Source organism: Lithobates pipiens, unplaced genomic scaffold, assembly GCF_037356315.1.
Source record: "Lithobates pipiens isolate NorthernLeopardFrog02 unplaced genomic scaffold, aLitPip1_a1.2 Scaffold_13, whole genome shotgun sequence".
In the NCBI taxonomy this organism is placed as follows: Eukaryota; Metazoa; Chordata; class Amphibia; order Anura; family Ranidae; genus Lithobates; species Lithobates pipiens.
The window spans coordinates 156,957,621-156,976,581 of NW_027507718.1; the positions used below are offsets into that span (position 1 = coordinate 156,957,621).

General features: G+C 44.7%; 1 protein-coding gene across 3 annotated transcripts in view; it reads left to right on the forward strand.

The window, feature by feature from the left end:
* Positions 1–18,961, forward strand: part of KDM4B (lysine demethylase 4B) — an 817,487-nt gene that overhangs the window by 422,708 nt on the left and 375,818 nt on the right. For all 3 annotated transcript variants that reach the window (XM_077475749.1, XM_077475750.1, XM_077475752.1), the window contains one exon: positions 3,408–3,522. In XM_077475749.1, coding sequence (XP_077331875.1) covers positions 3,408–3,522 — 115 coding nt within the window. The remainder of the gene's footprint in view (positions 1–3,407; positions 3,523–18,961) is intronic.

An 18,961-nucleotide genomic window follows, 5' to 3' on the forward strand; every position in this document is an offset into this window, starting at 1 on the left:
TTTTACAGTGCCACATGCTGGCGTCTTCTTCCGGTGAAGGTTGTGGAACGGGCAGAGATGTGTAGAAGTTGTCTACATACAGGTGTTAGCCTTTATCCAGTATGGGGTATATGAGGTCCCAAACAACTTTCCCGCTGGATCCCAAGTAGTCCGGACAATTAGGGGGCTGCAGCTGGGTGCCCTTCCCTTCGTACACTATGAATGAATATGTGTACCCTGTGGCTCGGTCGCATAATTTGTACACCTTCACCCCATAGCGGGCCCTTTTGCTGGGGATAAATTGCTTAATTTTAAGCCTGCCGCTAAATTTAATAAGGGACTCATCCACACATATGTGTTGGTCCGGGTAAACAATTTGGGGAATGTTTCTGAAAAATAATTGGGTATTGGACGAATTTTGTAAAGCCTGTTGTAATTTGGGTCATTTTGTGGAAGGCACTGGGTATTGTCACTGAAATGTAGGAACGTCATGATCATCAGATACCTGGTTCTGGGCATTACCGCGGAGAAGAGCGGTGTGTGGTGGAGTGGGTGGGTTGACCAATAGGTACGCAATTGATTTTTTTTGTTGAGTCCCATGTTAAATGTGAGGCCTAAAAAAACTTTGAACTCCACTATTAGGTCTCTCCATTCGTAGGGACGGGCATAATAGGATGTTGGATTTTGCAAAATAAATGGTTGTGCATACAGGTTGCACTGGGCCACAATTGACGCCAACATGTCCTCCGTAAAAATTAAATAAAAAAAATGTATTGGGGTAATATTCTCTGTGTCCATCTGGACTCCTGGCTGGGCAGTGAAAGGGGGAACATTGGCCTCTCCTGAATTACGAGGAAGCCACAAGGGGTTCTGAAGGGCATAGGGAAGGCCGGCATGGGGTGGCACAGATATGCTCTGATGAGGTGGCACAGATATGCACTGATGAGGTGGCACAGATGGGCACTGATGAGGTGGCACAGATGGGCACTGATATGCACTGATGAGTCGGCACAGATGTACACTGATTTATTGCACAGATGTGTACTGATTGTACAGATGTGCACTATTGAGGTGGCACAGATGGGCGCTGTTGAGGTGGCACAAATGGGCACTGTTGAGGTGGCACAAATGGGCACTGATGGGTCGGCACAGATGTGCACTGATGAGGCAGGAGATGGGCACAGATGGGCACTGCTGAGGGGGCACAGATGGGCACTGCTGAGGCGGCACAGATGGGCACTGCTGAGGCGGCACAGATGGGCACTGATTTATTGCACAGATGTGCACTGATGAGGCGGCAGATGGGCACCGATTGGTACAGATGGGCACTGATTGCCACTGGCAGTGCACAGATGGGCACTGGCGGGCACTGACAGTGCACAGATGGGCACTGATGCATAGATGGCACAGGTGGGCACTGGCGGGGTACAGATGGGGACTGGCGGGGTACAGATGTTGCACTGATGGCACAGGTGGGCACCGATGGCATTAGAATTAGTACTGGGCACTTGTAAATGTAACTCACAGAATCTCTCTCCTCACACGCTATCTTTGTGTGAGGAGACAGATTCAGCAATGAGAGATATCTCATATGTTTACATTTGAGATCATTTCTGATTGGAGGCGGCGATCGCGCTGTGAACGGCCGCTGTGATTGGCTGTGTCCAGGGGACATGGCCAACACAGATTTTCCCCGATGCCCGCTCCCAGGAGCACGCGGGGAGCCAGGAAAGGGAACAACGTCAATAGACGTGTCCCAGCAATGTAGATCCGCGCTGTAGCTTGTCATTTGGCTATAGTGCGGATCTCAGGAGGTTAACTAGAATATTGTTGTTCTATCTCTTTCCAGCTCCAGTACATCAGAAGGAAATTTCACTTCACTGCCTTTATGTAGTTTTTGCTTTTCAGTCATGACTTCCATTGGAAAGACTGACTTAGGAATTCCTGACAGATCATTATTTGAGCATATGATTGTAAGGGTGTTTCATCTTTTTCAGTTAATGCACACTCTACTAGGTCAGTGAATACCTTTTGGACTTTTAGGCATCAGGCAACTGTTTCCTATATTTTATAGGCTGCTACCTGGTCTTTAGTTCAGACCACCTTCTCTTACGTTCTACCTCGTGGATGTTCAGGCCTCATCTCATGCTAGCTTAAAGTGATTGTAAAGTCCCCTTTTTTTTCTTTTTTTTTTGTTAAAAATAACAATGATGTCATACTTACCTGTCCTGTGTTATGGTTTTCCACAGAGCAGCCCAGATCCTCCTCTTCTCATTTCCCCCGTCAGTGCTCTTGACCCCCCTCCTGTTGAGTGTCCCCACAGCAAACGACCATTCAGACGCGGAGCTGTGGCCCGGCCCAATCCCCTTTCTCTCCTCATTGGTTGGCAAACTTTGCAGCCGGAGCCAATGGTGCTGCTCTGCTGTCACAGCCAATGAGGAGGGAGAGTCCGGGGCAGCTGAGACAATCCTGCAACATGGCTACATCTAGAGGGACCTCAGGTAAGTATTAGGGGGGTTGAGTGGGGCTGCTGCACACAAGAGGTTTTATCTTGATGCATAGAATGCATTGAGATAAAAAAAAACCCTGCCTTTACAATCACTTTAACTGGGTGCAAGGTCCTTCATGCAGCTTTTCGTGCTGCCTTTACAATAATTTTAATTGTGGGTGTCCCAGTCGTATCAGAATAACTACTTATCCTGTCCTCTCCTCTGTATTTTGTGATATACTCCGAAGTATGGCTTTTCTACTAAATGGAAGCATTTTAGGGGCAGGAGGTGTTTTACCAAGCTGGCCAGTGTTTTTTTTTGTTTGCTAGAGTCCAATTTCTCCTGAAGGCAGAAGTATAACCCATTGTATCCGATTAACTACAGATCCTGTGTCTCTCAGTGAACTTCAAGAAATTGATTTTACATGAAATCTAGAAATCACATTTTTAGGTTTTTAGTTAGCGTTACATGATTTCATTTCCCAGAGTTAGCAGCCAGGTGCATTATTAAACAATACAATCTTCCCTAATGTATTGGAAAAACCTATACAAAAAGACAGTGACCATCCCAAAATATAAATAGCCTTAGCAGTAAGGGCACATGGAAGAGCTTGACAAATCACAAGCAAGGACACTTATCATATATCCTGCAAAAACAAACAAACAAACAAAAAAAAAAATTATTCTGTGTAACAATTCATGTTAAAAACAGAGTGTTTAGTTGCACATATTTCCAAATATAAGTGGAAGCCACAGTACCTCGCCAAGGCTCCTATGTATACCACAGTCCTGATGCTAAATTTCAGTTTCTCCAAGTTGGAGCATATATACTGTATTGGAGCATATATTGCCATATTGGGACACTGTTTTTGTATTCAAAGTAACAAGCTACTGTATACCATTTGACAACTTATAGTTATAGGAAAAACTTATTTTTCAGCATGCTGTCCTTTTCTCTAAAATGGAGATTAAAAAGAGCAGACGCCATCCGTTAGGCAGGCCGCCTTCACGCTCCCCTATGTCTGTGGTGAAGCAAGACGTATCCAGTGATGATGGTGAGTGTTGTATCCCAAAATTTCCATTTTAATCTACAGATTCCTGTTTTTGTTGGTACAGGATAAGGGTTTATTTTTTCTTTTACATTTATCAGCTTTATTGAAAATATTGAAAAAAAAGAGAAGATTGCACATACCAAAATCAGAGTAGTTCTGTACAGCAAACAGTAACTTACCTGAACATCAATGCACAACAGATTTGCTAGTAAATGGGGTATACTCGAATCATGTACAGATGCAGTAATCTGGGCATAGGGTGATTAATGCAGCAGCCGGTAAATGGGATATCCATAATCAGATTGAACTCTGTAGCTTCTAGTGCACATTGATAAGTAGTCTCAAGTCATTATTTTTTTTAGACTACCCTAGGTTATAAATATATGGATTATGGGTAAGTAGAGATAAAAGAAAAAAAAAGCCGGGGAGCAGAAAATTTGGTGGTTATCCAATTGGCCCATTATTTTCTAAATGGTAGTGGTAGAGCCATTCCTGTGGTGATTAGGGGTGGGAGGGTTTCAAGGCCTCCCATGGATCAAAATTACCTTCTGGCCTAGAAGAGGGCCATTGAGAAGGCTGTGGAGCTGTTTAGAGTCTAAGGATAAACTAACCAATTTATCAAATATGCATACAGCGCTCGGCATAAATGAGCAAACTCCTTTGGAAAAGTAAGATTTAAATCAATATTTCAATGAACACAAGAACAATTTCCAAATTTTTCCCAAAACTGAGTTTTAGGCTTCATGCACACGAGACACTGATGCAAACTCTGCTGGACACATGTTTTGAAACGCGTGTTTTGCCACGATTTTACCGCGATTTAGCGGCGTTTTACTGCGTTTACCACGTTTGCGTCTAGAAGCGTTTAGTTAAGCTAACATCATAGACCCTCCCCAGCTCAAAAAACAGTATTATTAACTCAGCAATTTTGTGAGACCAGAGTGAGTAGCAGCAGCTGTGAGAGCTGCAGTGTACTTGTATTTAGCGTGTCACTTGCCACGGCACCTGCCACAAGTTGTGGATTGTCCACTTGCCACGTGACTTGCCACATCACCTGCCACGTCACTTGCCACGTCACCTGCCACAACTTGTGGATTGCCACTTTCCACGTCACTTGCCACGTCACTTGCCACGTCACCTGCCACGTCACCTGCCACAAGTTGTGGATTGTCCACTTGCCACGTCACCTGCCATGTCACTTGCCACAAGTTGTGGATTGTCCACTTGCCATGTCACTTGCCACCTGCCGTGTCACTTGCCACAAGTTGTGGATTGTCCACTTGCCACGTCACCTGCCACGTCACCTGCCACAAGTTTTGCCATGTCACTTGCCACATCACCTGCCACGTCACTTGCCACAAGTTGTGGATTGTCCACTTGCCACATCACCTGCCACGTCACTTGCCACAAGTTGTGGATTGTCCACTTGCCACATCACCTGCCACAAGTTGTGGATTGTCCACTTGCCACGTCACTTGCCATGTCACTTGCCACAAGATGTGGATTGTCCACTTGCCACGTCACCTGCCACAAGTTTTGCCATGTCACTTGCCACATCACCTGCCACGTCACTTGCCACAAGTTGTGGATTGTCCACTTGCCACATCACCTGCCACGTCACTTGCCACATCACCTGCCATGTCACCTGCCACAAGTTGTGGATTGTCCACTTGCCACGTCACTTGCCACATCACCTGCCATGTCACTTGCCACAAGATGTGGATTGTCCACTTTCCACGTCACCTGCCATTCCACCTGCCACAAGTTGTAGATTGTCCACTTGCCACATCACCAGCCACAAGTTGTGGATTGTCCACTTGCCACGTCCCCTGCCACGTCCCCTGCCACAAGTGGATTGTCCACTTGCCACGTCACTTGCCACAAGTTGTGGATTGTCCACTTGCCACGTCACTTGCCACATCACCAGCCACAAGTTGTGGATTGTCCACTTGCCACGTCACCTGCCATGTCACCTGCCATGTCACCTGCCACAAGTTGTGGATTGTCCACTTGCCACGTCACCTGCCAGGTCACTTGCCACGTCACCTGCCACAAGTTGTGGATTGTCCACTTTCCACGTCACCTGCCATGCCACCTGCCACAAGTTGTATATTGTCCACTTGCCACATCACCAGCCACAAGTTGTGGATTGTCCACTTGCCACGTCACCTGCCACAAGTTGTGGATTGTCCACTTGCCACATCACTTGTCACGTCACTTGCCACGTCACCTGCCACAAATTGTGGATTGTCCACTTTCCACGTCACCTGCCACGTCACCTGCCACAAGTTGTAGATTGTCCACTTGCCACATCACCAGCCACAAGTTGTGGATTGTCCACTTGCCACATCACCAGCCACAAGTTGTGGATTGTCCACTTGCCACGTCCCCTGCCACAAGTGGATTGTCCACCTGCCAGGTCACTTGCCACGTCACCTGCCACAAGTTGTGGATTGTCCACTTGCCACGTCACCTGCCAGGTCACTTGCCACGTCACCTGCCACAAGTTGTGGATTGTCCACGTGCCATGTCACTTGCCACTTCACCTGCCACGTCACTTGCCACAAGTTGTGGATTGTCCACTTGCCACAAGTTGTGGATTGTCCACTTGCCACCTCACTTGCCACGTCACCTGCCATGTCACCTGCCACGAGTTGTGGATTGTCCACTTGCCACGTCAACTGCCACAAGTTATGGATTGTCCACTTGGCACGTCACCTGCCACGTCACATGCCAAAGGTTCTGGATTGTCCACTTGCCACGTCACATGCCACAAGTTCTGGATTGTCCACTTGCCACGTCACATGCCACGTCACCTGCCACAAGTTGTGGATTGTCCACTTGCTAGGTCACCTGCCAGGTCACTTGCCACGTCACCTGCCACAAGTTGTGGATTGTCCACTTGCCACGTCACTTGCCCCTGCCATGTCACTTGCCACAAGTTGTGGATTGTCCACTTGCCACGTCACTTGCCACCTGCCATGTCACTTGCCACAAGTTGTGGATTGTCCACTTGCCACATCACTTGCCACCTGCCATGTCACTTGCCACAAGTTGTGGATTGTCCACTTGCCACATCACTTGCCACCTGCCATGTCACTTGCCACAAGTTGTGGATTGTCCACTTGCCACGTCACTTGCCACCTGCCATGTCACTTGCCACAAGTTGTGGATTGTCCACTTGCAATTGCAATTGTTTAAAATATTTTTCTAATGGTTTTTCATCATTTGCAATCATTTTTGAGATTTTTAATGTCCAAAAAATAGGTCACCTTTAAAAAAACGCTTATAAACGAAAACGTCTGAAATGTGGAAACTTTTGCGTCTGAACCCATTTTTTTGCTTCTGGAAAAACGAGGTTAAACGCAACTGCATAAAAACGGCAAAAAACGAGACTGTGTACATGGACACATAGGATAACATTGAATGAGTTCAGGAGCAGTTGAAGTGTCCAACTGCCTCTGAACACGCGTTTAACAGCGTCTCGTGTGCATGAGGCCTTATAGAACATTTGTTTAGCTTATTATGTGCAAGTAAGGTTAATAATAATAACTTAGATTACAAAGTCTTCACTTTTACTCAAATTAGTTAAAGCACAAATGAATACACCCAACAACAAAAACTACTACGTGTAGTACTTTGTATGACCTCCATGATTTGTAAGGACAGCACCGATTCTTCTAAGCATAGGATGAACAAGTTGGAAACATATTGCAACATCTATCCTTTTTCCATTGTCCAAGAACAACCTCTTTTAGAGCCTGGATGGATGTTCAACTCATCTCTTCAGAATTCCCCATAGGTGTTAGATTGGGTTCAGATCAGGAGACATACTTGGCCACTGATTCACTTTCACCCTGTTCTTCAGAAATCAATTGCTGACAGCATGAAATGGGAAGGGGTTTTCTTAAGTTAACCACTTGCTTACTGGGCACTTAAACCCCCCTCCTGCCCAGACCAATTTTCAGCTTTCAGTGCTGATGCACTTTGAATGACAATTGCGCGGCCATACAACACTGTACCCAAATGAAATTTTTATAATTTTTTCCCCACAAATAGAGCTTTCTTTTGGTGGTATTTAATTACAGCTGGGAGTTTTATTTTTTGCTAAACAAACAAAAAAAGATGCAAAATAAAAAATAAATAAAAAATCATGTTTAATAGTTTGTTATAACATTTTGCAAACAGGTAATTTTTTCTCCTTCATTGAAGTGAGCTGATGAGACAGCACTGGTGGGCACTGATAGGCCTAGTTAAGGCGGCACTAATAGGCACAGATAAGGAGGCACTAATAGGCACAGATAAGGTGGCACTGATGGGCACAGATAAGGTGGCACTGATGGGCACAGATAAGATGGCACGGATGGGTGGCACGGATGGGTGGCACTAAGGGGCACTGATGGGTACCACTGATAGATGGGACTGAAGTAGTAGTTGAATTCTTGTTAATTAGGATTTTGTTGCCTAAAATTTAGCTTTGCTCCTAAGACTTTCATTGGGGTGTTTATTCCTTTTTGGAACATAGTCTTGAATAAATTTGCTAGGATTTTTATTTTTTTTGTGTGTGTGCAAATTAACAAATCTTGTTGCAATCACTGGTCCACATTTGTGGGAAAATTTTATAGTATAGTGTCCCATAGAAAATGTTGATTCTGAAGGGAATGTAAAGGTTTTCATACAAATCTGTTGGGGTGTACATATGCTGAGAACTGTATACCTGTAATTGGGTAAAGTTCCATAAAGGAATGGATATTCCATTATTCCAGTATCTGGTTAGCGTATGACCATTACACAGCATATGAATGAGGTCTCCCTGTTCCCTCGTACATCTATGACAAAAAGGACTTTCCAGTCTCCTCATAGTAATTTGTTTTTAGGTGTATAATGAGCTTGAAGGATGCATGTTTAATTGGGATAGTTGCTGGGAGGTATTTAGAGAGACAGTAGTGACATGTTAACCACTTGCAGACCGGACCAATTTGCTGGTCAAAGACCAGACCCCTTTTTGCGATTCGGCACTGCGTCGCTTTAACTGACAATTGCGCGGTTGTGCTACGTGGCTCCCAAACAAAATCGACGTCCTTTTTTTCCCACAAATAGAGCTTTCTTTTGGTGGTATTTGATCACCCCTGCGGTTTTTATTTTTTGCGCTATAACCAAAAATAGAGCGACAATTTTGAAAAAAACGCATTATTTTTTTACTTTTTGTTATAATAAATATCCCCCAAAAATATATAAAAAAACATTTTTTTCCCTCAGTTTAGGCCGATACGTATTCTTCTACATATTTATGGTAAAAAAATCGCAATAAGCGATTATTGATTGGTTTGCGCAAAAGTTATAGTGTTTACAAAATAGGGATAGTTTTATAGCATTTTTATTAATAATTTTTTATTATTTTTTTTTTTACTAGTAATGGCGGCGATCAGCGATTTTTATTGTGACTGCGACATTGTGGGGGACCCATCGGACATTTTTGACAAATTTTTGGGACCATTGTCATTTATACAGTAATCACTGCTATATAAATGCAGTGATTCCTGTGTAAATGACACTGGCAGTGAAAGGGTTAACCAGTGGGTGGCAGTGTAGGGGTTAAGTGTTCCTAGGGTTGTGTTACTAACTGTGGGGGGGTTGGGCTTTCATTTAGTGAACACTGATCTCTGCTCCAATCACATGGAGCAGAGATCAGCGTCACTAGTTGCTAGGCAGAATGGAGAAATGTTGTTTACACAGCATTTCCTCCATTCGGCCGCTCCGTGAGACGATCGCGGGGATGCCCGTGGCGGACTCACGGGGGTCCCGACCAGCGCGGGAGCGCGCCGCCGCCGGCGCGCTCCCGATGGCAGGGCGGCATTGAATATTGGATGTACCTGTACGCCAATATGCCTGCCCGTGCCATTCTGTCGACGTACATCGTCGTGCGCTGGTCGGGAAGTGGTTAAGGAATATTACCCAAAGTGTCATTGTCAGTAGGGCCCAGGTCTTCTTTACCATCATTTTTTTTAAGGTACAGTTTATTGAAGCCCCAACTAGGCATGATGGTATGCTGAACACATAAAGACTGGCAATGTTGCATAACTTGCTATAGATATGTAAACAAATTCCCAGGATGTTAACCATTTAACCACGGGGGGCGTGGCTCGGCACCGTACCAAGATGGATGCGTGATTCACTAGCTCCCGTCCAGTTGGCCCTGCAATTTCAGCTATCGGCTTGTAGCCCACTTATTAACAGCGGAAATATGGAGAGACAGGAGGACAAAACAGCGGGGGCTCGATCACGATCACCGGCGGAGCTGGAATCGCACTCAGCCTGGCAAATCCCTGAGATCTTCAAAGCGCGGCCCAGAGGCAGCTCTCAGGCCTCCGCTGCAGCGCCGTCGCGCACACACCGCTCCCACAGCAGAAGTCCGCATCGGGAGAGAGGAGATCCAATGCCTCGAACAGCCAGCCATCAGCATAGAGGATCTCAGGTCAGTCGCAGCGGATATTAAATCCACCCTAGCTGCAGCAATAGCGGATCTCAGGGATGATCTACACTCCATATCTGCGAGAGTAGAAGACATGGAGATCACGCAAGCCCGCCATGATGCCTCTCTCTGCCAGGTCCAGCAGTTAACAGAATCCCACGCCATTCACCTGCGGGAGATTAACCGCCATATGGAGGACCTGGACAACAGGGGGAGACGTCGGAATCTGAGGGTGAGAGGTATTCCGGAGTCCATCGAACCCAGTAACCTTTCCCAAACAGTGACTAACATTTTTAATGACATACTTGAAAGGCCTGCAGAAACACCCATTGTTTTTGAAAGATTGCACAGAGCCCTGCGGCCTAGAAACAGAGAAGCAGACCCCCCGCGTGATATCGTGTGCTGCCTTGTGGAATTCCCGCTTAAAGAAGAGATACTCCGCAAGGCCAGAACCAGGAACCAAGTAATATTTGAAGGAGCCCAGATCAAGATATTTCAAGACCTCTCAAACATCACGCTGCAGCGCAGAAGAGAACTCAGACCACTGCTAGATGTCCTACGCGACAGAGCAATACAGTACAGATGGAAATTTCCCTTCTGCCTGTCGGTAAACCACCAAGGCCATACGGCGAATTTAAGGGTGCCGGAAGACATCGAGCACTTCTGCGCTACTATAGACATACCAGTGGTAAGCTTACCTGACTGGTATAGCGATTTCAGACTTCCGACACCAGTCAGATCCACATCGATGGAAGGCTTAGAGTAAAAGCGGGGAACTTTAGCCTTGGAAGACGCCGCCGACCAGTTCCTGCTCCCTCTTTCCAACAACCACACCCGAGAGAGAGAGACATACCCAGGAACGGCAGTCCTTCAGCTTCTCCGGCCCACCGTAGAGCCCGGATCAACTGATCGCCCTATCCGTAAGCATACACAAATTCTTTTTGCGTTGAAATGTTGTTGACCTCACAGCCCGACTTAGTTCCACTCATCGTTTTGTTTCTATAACTGTGCACCTATCTCTGAGTCAGACTCCTGTAAGTTGTAGCTAAAACCATTGAGCAGCAAGCCGAAGTTTGATCCTCAAGGGTCACCTGCTCTATCCCTCCCCCTCCTCCTGCTTTCGTGAGACAGATCCCTGAGACGAACCCGCGGGGATCACTCCTTCCTCTGTGTACGGATCGGCTCCTCACTATAAGAAATGGCATACGAGCTCCCAAACGCTCGAAAGTACTCTTCAATCGTTGAAGGTGAACGTTTCTACGAAAATTAACAAGGCCGGGATTATGAAGATCTAGCGAGCGTTCATATGTTCCAGGTATGAAACCTCATCACACACTTCCCTACGTTTGCCCCGAAAATCTTTTAGACGAACGATCCTCCCCTTCGATCCCCCACGAAGGGAAAAGATCAGTTAAAAACGATTTCCTCTCTGCAGAAAAAAAAAACGAAGGTAGTCACTCATCTAACAGTGCTGCTATGTCAGAATCAGATCGAGGGCAAGTATGAGAGACTTTTTTTTTTTTAAGAAGCTTTTCCATCTCTGTGAACTTCAGGGGGGGAGGGGAGGGGGCATTTTTTTTTTTTTTTTTAACATTCGTTTAAGACACACAGGCCCCCTGAAAGATTTCTCTGACACCTGGCAAATGAACTGCACTTCGTCACCCGGACTGTATTATATTTTTGTCTAATTCAGTACTTCAAGCTTAACAAGAGGGAAGCTTCCCGCGAAAGGACTCTGGTCCTTAGGTTTAAATTGAGGCCTACTTCTATGGAGATCAGGCCACCGATGGCACAAATTCCACTCACCATTACCCTAATAAGATAGTTTACGCTTGCAGGGAGGAGTGGGGTGGGGAAGGATCATATGAGTGTAATCATTGGTTCCCGCCATGGTTGGTGGGAAACCACTGGGAAGCTCCCCTCTTCATCCTAACACATATCACCATTAGGGTTTATTATGGGTAGAAGGGGAGGAGGCATAGTGGTTTACACTTGTTATTGTGATACTGCTCTCTAATGTTTTTCTGAATCACTCCATCAGGCACACACTTTTGGGTTGCTTTTTACCATCTTTCTATGTTTATGAGAATTGTTGTGGCCTGTGAGGTCTAAGTTTCTTTGTCTATTACACCCCATGCTATGATCTGTTACACAAACTAAAGTATCTCTTCTTTAGACCTCTTAAGTTTCATTTCTATGTTTTCACTGTATAAGCTTTTTCTTTTTTATCTTTTATTGGTATCGGGATCTCTCAATGTCTGTGCAGCTTGACTCCGGCTGCCTCTGGTGGACTTTGCAGTCCACGATTATACTAGACCCATTTCTACATACCCTGATTTGTTCTCCATGTGATTTGACATATTCATACTGCACCCGAAAACAAGCTCACCTGGACCCCTGTGATCTGGAATCGCATGGGGTCCATCTATTCACACACCTCCTGTCATTCAGCAGGCGAAAGCCAAGCCAAACAGCATTATGGCCAATACTGGACACCAGAGCGAGTACCTCTTGTTACTTTGCACACCACCCCCACGCGATCGACGCAGGTAGTCACGATCGACTATCCCGGTAACTAGATTACGGAATTCTAGGGACGACAGGCTCGCTCCCGTATCCGGTATCGCCCACAACCCCTACCCCTCCTACGATACTCGTCCTCAGGACACCTCTTTTCTTTTTTTTTTTTTTTCTTCTTCCTATTATTTTTTTTTTTTTAAAGGAAATTTTATTAAAGTTTGTTTCAATACATGTGAACAGTAATACAAACAGATCTCTTCTGAGTTAATCCAAATATCAAGCATTATCAATACAGTAAAACCAAAGAATGTCCCCAGTAGGGAGACTAACCGAAAATATTGACCTCATATATGTAGATGATTTTATCCCAATTGGTTTAAGCAAATGTGGATTGTATCTAGCGAGCCCGATGTATGTAAGTTTACTCGGGAATCGGGCTCTGGTCTAAAGGCCATGTCTCCTAGGAATAATGAACTGTGTGTGCCTATCCACATATAAATAGTGTGGAATCAAGGGGTACATAATCATACAAATTCTCGGAGACCAATAAGAAAACCCTTGAATCTTGTGTCTATTAGATTATGAGGAGAGCGTTATCTGTATCATATATTGAGATATTAGGTTGAGGCTACCCGCTTTGGGGTGCGCCGGATCTTAAGCTGTATTGGGAACTATCCAGGAGAGTGGGGTCTTACAAAAGATGATGGCTGGGGAAAAGCGTGAACGTGCATAACAAGGGGGCTCATAAATTCAGAAGAGAGGAATCAGTAGAGGGGGAATGGGTGGGAAGGGAAAGGGTAGTCAGAGGACATAAGGACACCTCTTTTCTGCCCCTCTCTCCCCCCCTTTCCTCTTCCGCCCCCCACGTCTATCCCGTCTCTTTCGTGTTCTTTGCCTCCCGGGATTCTCTAAACTTACTTGTGTTCCCACACCTGTTCCCCTTTACTAACGGTCTGACTATCCTGATCATCATGCCCTCCCCGTATTCTCCTAGTAAAAACACCTCCCTGAAAATAATTTCAATGAATGCAAAAGGACTAAACTCCCCAGAAAAACGATCCCAAGTATTGACTAACATGAAATCTATGAAAGCAGATATCCTTTTCCTCCAGGAAACTCACTTCCGACAGAATTCCATTCCCAAATTGCAAAACCAAGCGTACCCCCATAGTTTTCATGCAACCTCCCCCACATCCAAGACTAAGGGGGTATCCATCCTGTTTTCTAGAAATGTATCTATCCAAATTTTAGACACTCTTGCTGACACAGAAGGTAGATTTCTCTTCCTGAAAGGGACCATCAATGGCAGATCCGTAACTCTAGCAAATATCTATAGCCCGAACGCATCTCAAGTGAAATTCTTCCGGGAAACAATCAATCGATTATCCTCTTTCCAAGAAGGTCTCTTGATTTTTGGAGGAGACCTGAACGTCCCTCTGGAACCAATTTTAGATACCTCCTCGGGTACATCCCATCTCCCCTACAGGGCCATTAAACAGATCAGAAAATGTCTCCACAATCTCCTGCTCCATGACACTTGGAGGACTCTTTTCCCCCAGGATAAAGACTACACCTTCTACTCTGCACCGCATAATAAGTACTCACGCATCGACTGTATCTTTGTTCAACAACAATCCCTTGACTATTTACACTCGGCCACAATTGAACCTATGACCTGTTCTGACCACCACCCGGTGACTGTAACGCTTGTATTCCCTGACAAGCGATCCGGTAAACATGTCTGGAGACTAGACGCCAGCATTTTATCTGACCAGACTAAAACCTTGGACATAAGGGAATGCCTGATGAATTACTTTTGAGAAAATGACACGCCTGATGTTTCTCACTTAACACAATGGGAAGCCCACAAAAGTGTAGTAAGGGGGAAGATTATCGCTATTGCTTCAGCAATTCGAAAGGAAAAGGCCGCTAGGTTAGCGACCCTTTTCTCCAGACTCAAATCTTTAGAAGCTACACATAAACGCACTCTAGCTCAAAACACACTCACAGAACTTTTAGAGGTGCGCTCCCTCATCAAGGAAGACTTGGAGCTCAGATTGAAAAGAGAGTTTATTCTCACGAATAAACTTTTTTATGAATTCGGAAATAAAACTGGCCATCTCTTAGCCCAGGCCCTCCACACGAGAAAGGCTAAACATACAATCCACCTACTTCACTCCCCTACGGGTAAACCCATTGCGAAAAACCAAGACATTGCACGGGAATTTGAAAATTACTACAAATCACTCTACAACCTTGACCTCACTAAACCTAACAACCTCTCCTCTCGACTGAAAGCCGAAAAACTGCGTTCACTCCTAGACAATCCATCACTAAAAAAGATATGCCCAGCCGTTGCTGACACTTTAGACACCCCAATCTCCATTTCAGAGTGGAATCAGGCTGTGAAACAACTTAAGCCTGCAAAAAGCCCAGGCCCGGACGGCCTCACTGCGGCCTACTATAAAACCTTTACGGACACCCTGCAAAATCCTTTTCTTAAAGCTTTTAACTCGACTGCCACTACTAGGTCACTCCCCGCGGGGCTTCTAGAAGCCCACATTGCGGTAATCCCGAAACCAGACAAGGACCCCACTAATACAGGGAATTACAGGCCAATTTCTTTACTGAACGTGGACTTAAAGATTTTCTCAAAAATTTTGGCAAACAGACTGCTTCCTCTGATTCCAGATCTCATTTCAAACGACCAAGTAGGTTTTGTCCCTGGACGCGAAGCTAGAGACAACACACTCAAGGCCCTCAATCTGCACCACCTCATCACTCAGTCGGGCCAAAAGGGGTTTTTCTTGTCCCTAGATGCAGAAAAGGCGTTTGACAGAGTGTCATGGGAATATATGGAAGCTGTGCTCCGCATGCTAGGTATGGGCCCTCATATGCTTAACTTTATTCTGGCATTATACTCGAATCCAACAGCTAGAGTAAAAGTTAATGGCACTCTGTCAGACGCCTTTCACATATGCAACGGCACACGACAAGGATGCCCGCTATCTCCCGTCCTCTTTATCTTAACACTTGAACCCTTTCTTGAACAACTAAAAAACAACCAAAACATTAAAGGGATCCGAACACGGAGTAAAGAATTCAAATACGCTGCCTTCGCGGACGATATTTTACTCTTTTTGGCCGAACCTATAACCACCCTCCCTAATCTCCTAGCCGAATTCCAATCCTTCCAAACTATATCCAATCTCAAAATTAATTTCACAAAGTCGTACGCACTCAACATTTCCTTAACGCAGGACACTGTACAGCAATGCGAGAGTAACTTTCCGTTTCAATGAAGAACCGATCACATAACTTATCTTGGTATCCAAATTCCCCCCAAACTAAAGGATTTATATTCTAAGAACCATCTTCCCCTATTAAACAAGTTAATCCTGGACCTTCAAAAATGGAATAAGCCGATTTTATCCTGGTTCGGCAGGGCGGCCATTCTCAAAATGAACGCTCTCCCGAGACTTCTTTACATCCTACAGGCAGTTCCTATTCAGCTCCCACCAACATTTTTTAAGTCATATAAATCCATTTGCTCCAGGTTTCTCTGGAACGACCAAAGACCCAGGATTAGCTACCAATTTCTTACGCGTCCAAAAGCTCTAGGTGGCATAGGCTTACCTGACATATCCAACTACTGCTATGCCGTACACCTATCTCGAATTGCTGACTGGAATTTACACGTAACCTCTAAAGACTGGGTCTCCCTAGAATCATCCTTCTCGCCTGCCCCCCTTGGCTCCATTCCTTGGTTCAGCCCGAACAGAATCCCATTGAATATAAAATGTCATCCATTAATTGGTCCGACTCTGCATTATTTCCAACGTATCTGCAAACGATCACAGATATCATCTATTCCCGGCCCATTAACGACGTTCAAACTAAACCCAGACTTTCCCCCAGGCTTATCCACTCAATTCTTAGGTCCGGACTGGACACCAACTCAAACCAGAGCAGGCAACTTTTTTTCCAGAGGTGAACTACTATCTGCATCAGACATTGCAGAAACCCTAGAGATGCCCCCTATCCCCCATTGGCCGTATATTCAAATTTCCCACTTCCTCCCCTCATTAAACAAAAATCAGGATTGCTCCCGTGCACAAACTCCCTTTGAAAAACTATGTTCCCAACAATCCCCACAACGACACCTGATAGCCCATACACATGCACTTCTCTTCGACCATTTAAGCCCAAGGGATTACGTCGCTTGCAACCGCTGGGAAGAGGATTTGAACCTCTCTCTGACTGACGAACAATGGAGTAATATTTTCCTAACCACACATAAGGGCACATTAAATGTTAATTCGCAAGAGAACAACTACAAAGTACAAACCAGGTGGTATCATACACCAGCGAAACTAAGCAAATTATTCCCGAATACTCAAGATAGATGCTGGAGATGCCTTTCAGATACGGGAACATTCCTGCACATTTGGTGGTCCTGCCCCTTGTTGGTCCCTTTCTGGACAGAGGTATGCAAAATTACTACTCAGGTCACTACATATAACATTGAACCTTCTCCAGCTCAGTGTTTATTGCATCTTTCTCCCGGATCTCACAACACCTACCATAAATCATTAGCCATGTTTATGCTAAACGCAGCGAAACAATGTATTCCCACCAAATGGAAATCCAAACGGGTACCCACAGTCAAAGAATGGCTCTGTAGAATCAATCACTCGGCAACAATGGAAGAGCTGATACACATTGCTCGTGACACACCTTCAAAATTTAGCTCGAAATGGGCCTGTTGGATCCACTTCAAAACTACCCCAACTTACACTAATCTCTTGAATGGTCGTCCTTGAACCCTGTAAGTTCAATAGACACAAAAGATGTTCTGCCTTCCCTGTGATAGTTAGACCTGCAACTCCCCCCTAACGAAACAATTGGCTACTTGAAGCAATCCCGGGGGGCAAACTCACCTACCTTACCTTCATTTCTCCTATATGTGCTATTTCTCTCCCACTCTTTCTCTGTCCCCTAGCTAATCCTCTCTTACCTTCCCCGCCCCCCTTCTCCTGATCCCTCTCTTCTGAACATATGACTTCCTCTTAATACACATTCATAATCCTCACCAGCCAGTATCTTCCATAGGACCCCAAATTCCATGCTGGACCACATTGCAATTTAAGCCGGGTCCGATTTGTACATTCCACACTTGCTTGTGATAATTTTGACAAAGTCGTTTGGGTTTTTGATGACTCTATTTTGTATTCTCTTTTCTTTTACATTTTGCTTATCTGTTTAATCAATGCTCGCTAACTGGACAAACTCGGAAGAGATCTGTTTGTACTTATCGTTTTTCTCCTGTATTGAAATAAACTTCAATAAAATTTTCTTTAAAAAAAAAAAAACAAAAAAACAAAAAACATTTAACCACCGGAAGATTTACCATGACCAGGCTATTTTTTGTAAGATGGCACTGCGTTACTTTAACCACTTTAAGACCAGCTGCTGCAGCTGCCCCGAGCAAATCAGTCATTGATTGTCACCACTTTAAGAGCTCTAGGGGGCACTGCGTGCCGCCGATGTGCTTGGCCAGCGGCCACGATGTCTGTCAGGCACCCGCGACCATCCTGAGAGACACAGAACAGGAATCAGTCAATGTAAGCAGGCAGATCTCCTTTCTGTCAGGGGAGGAGAGATAGATCTGCTGTTCCTAGTGATTAGGAACAGCGATCTCTCTCCTCTAGCCACTGCACCCCCCCCCCACAGTTAGAAACACCTCCCTAGGGAACACTTAACCCCTTGATCGCTCCATAGTGTTAACCCCTTCCCTGCCAGTGATATTTATACAGTAATTGGTGGCTATTTTTTAGCACTGATCGCTGTATAAATGTCACTGGTCCCAAAAATGTGTCCAATCTGTCTGCCCAAATGTCAGTCCTACTAAAAATCGCTGATCACCATCATTACTAGTAAAAAAAAAAATAAAAATAAATAATGCTTTAAATATATTCCCTATTTTATAGACGTTATAACTTTTGCACAAACCAATCAATATACACGTATTGCATTTTTTTTTTTTACCAAAAAATACCAAAAATATGTAGAAGAATACATATTGGCCTAAACTGATGAAGAATTTTTTAAAAAATTTTTTATGGTTTTTGAGGAGATATTTATTATAGCAAAAAAGTAAAAAAAAAAAAAAAAATTTTTTTTTAAATTGTCGGTCATCTTTTCTTTATAGCACAAAAAGCGCAAAAGTGATCAAATACCACCAAAAGAAAGCTCAATTTTTCAGTTAAACCGATGCAGTGCCGTATCACAAAAAATGGCCTGGTCATTAATGGGGCAAATCCTTCTGGTCCTTAACTAGTAAATTGACAATTGTGTGGTCATGGAACACTGTACTCAAATAAAAATTGTAAGTTTTTTCCCCACAAATGGAGCTTTCTTTTGGTGGTATTTGAGTACCACCGTGTTTTT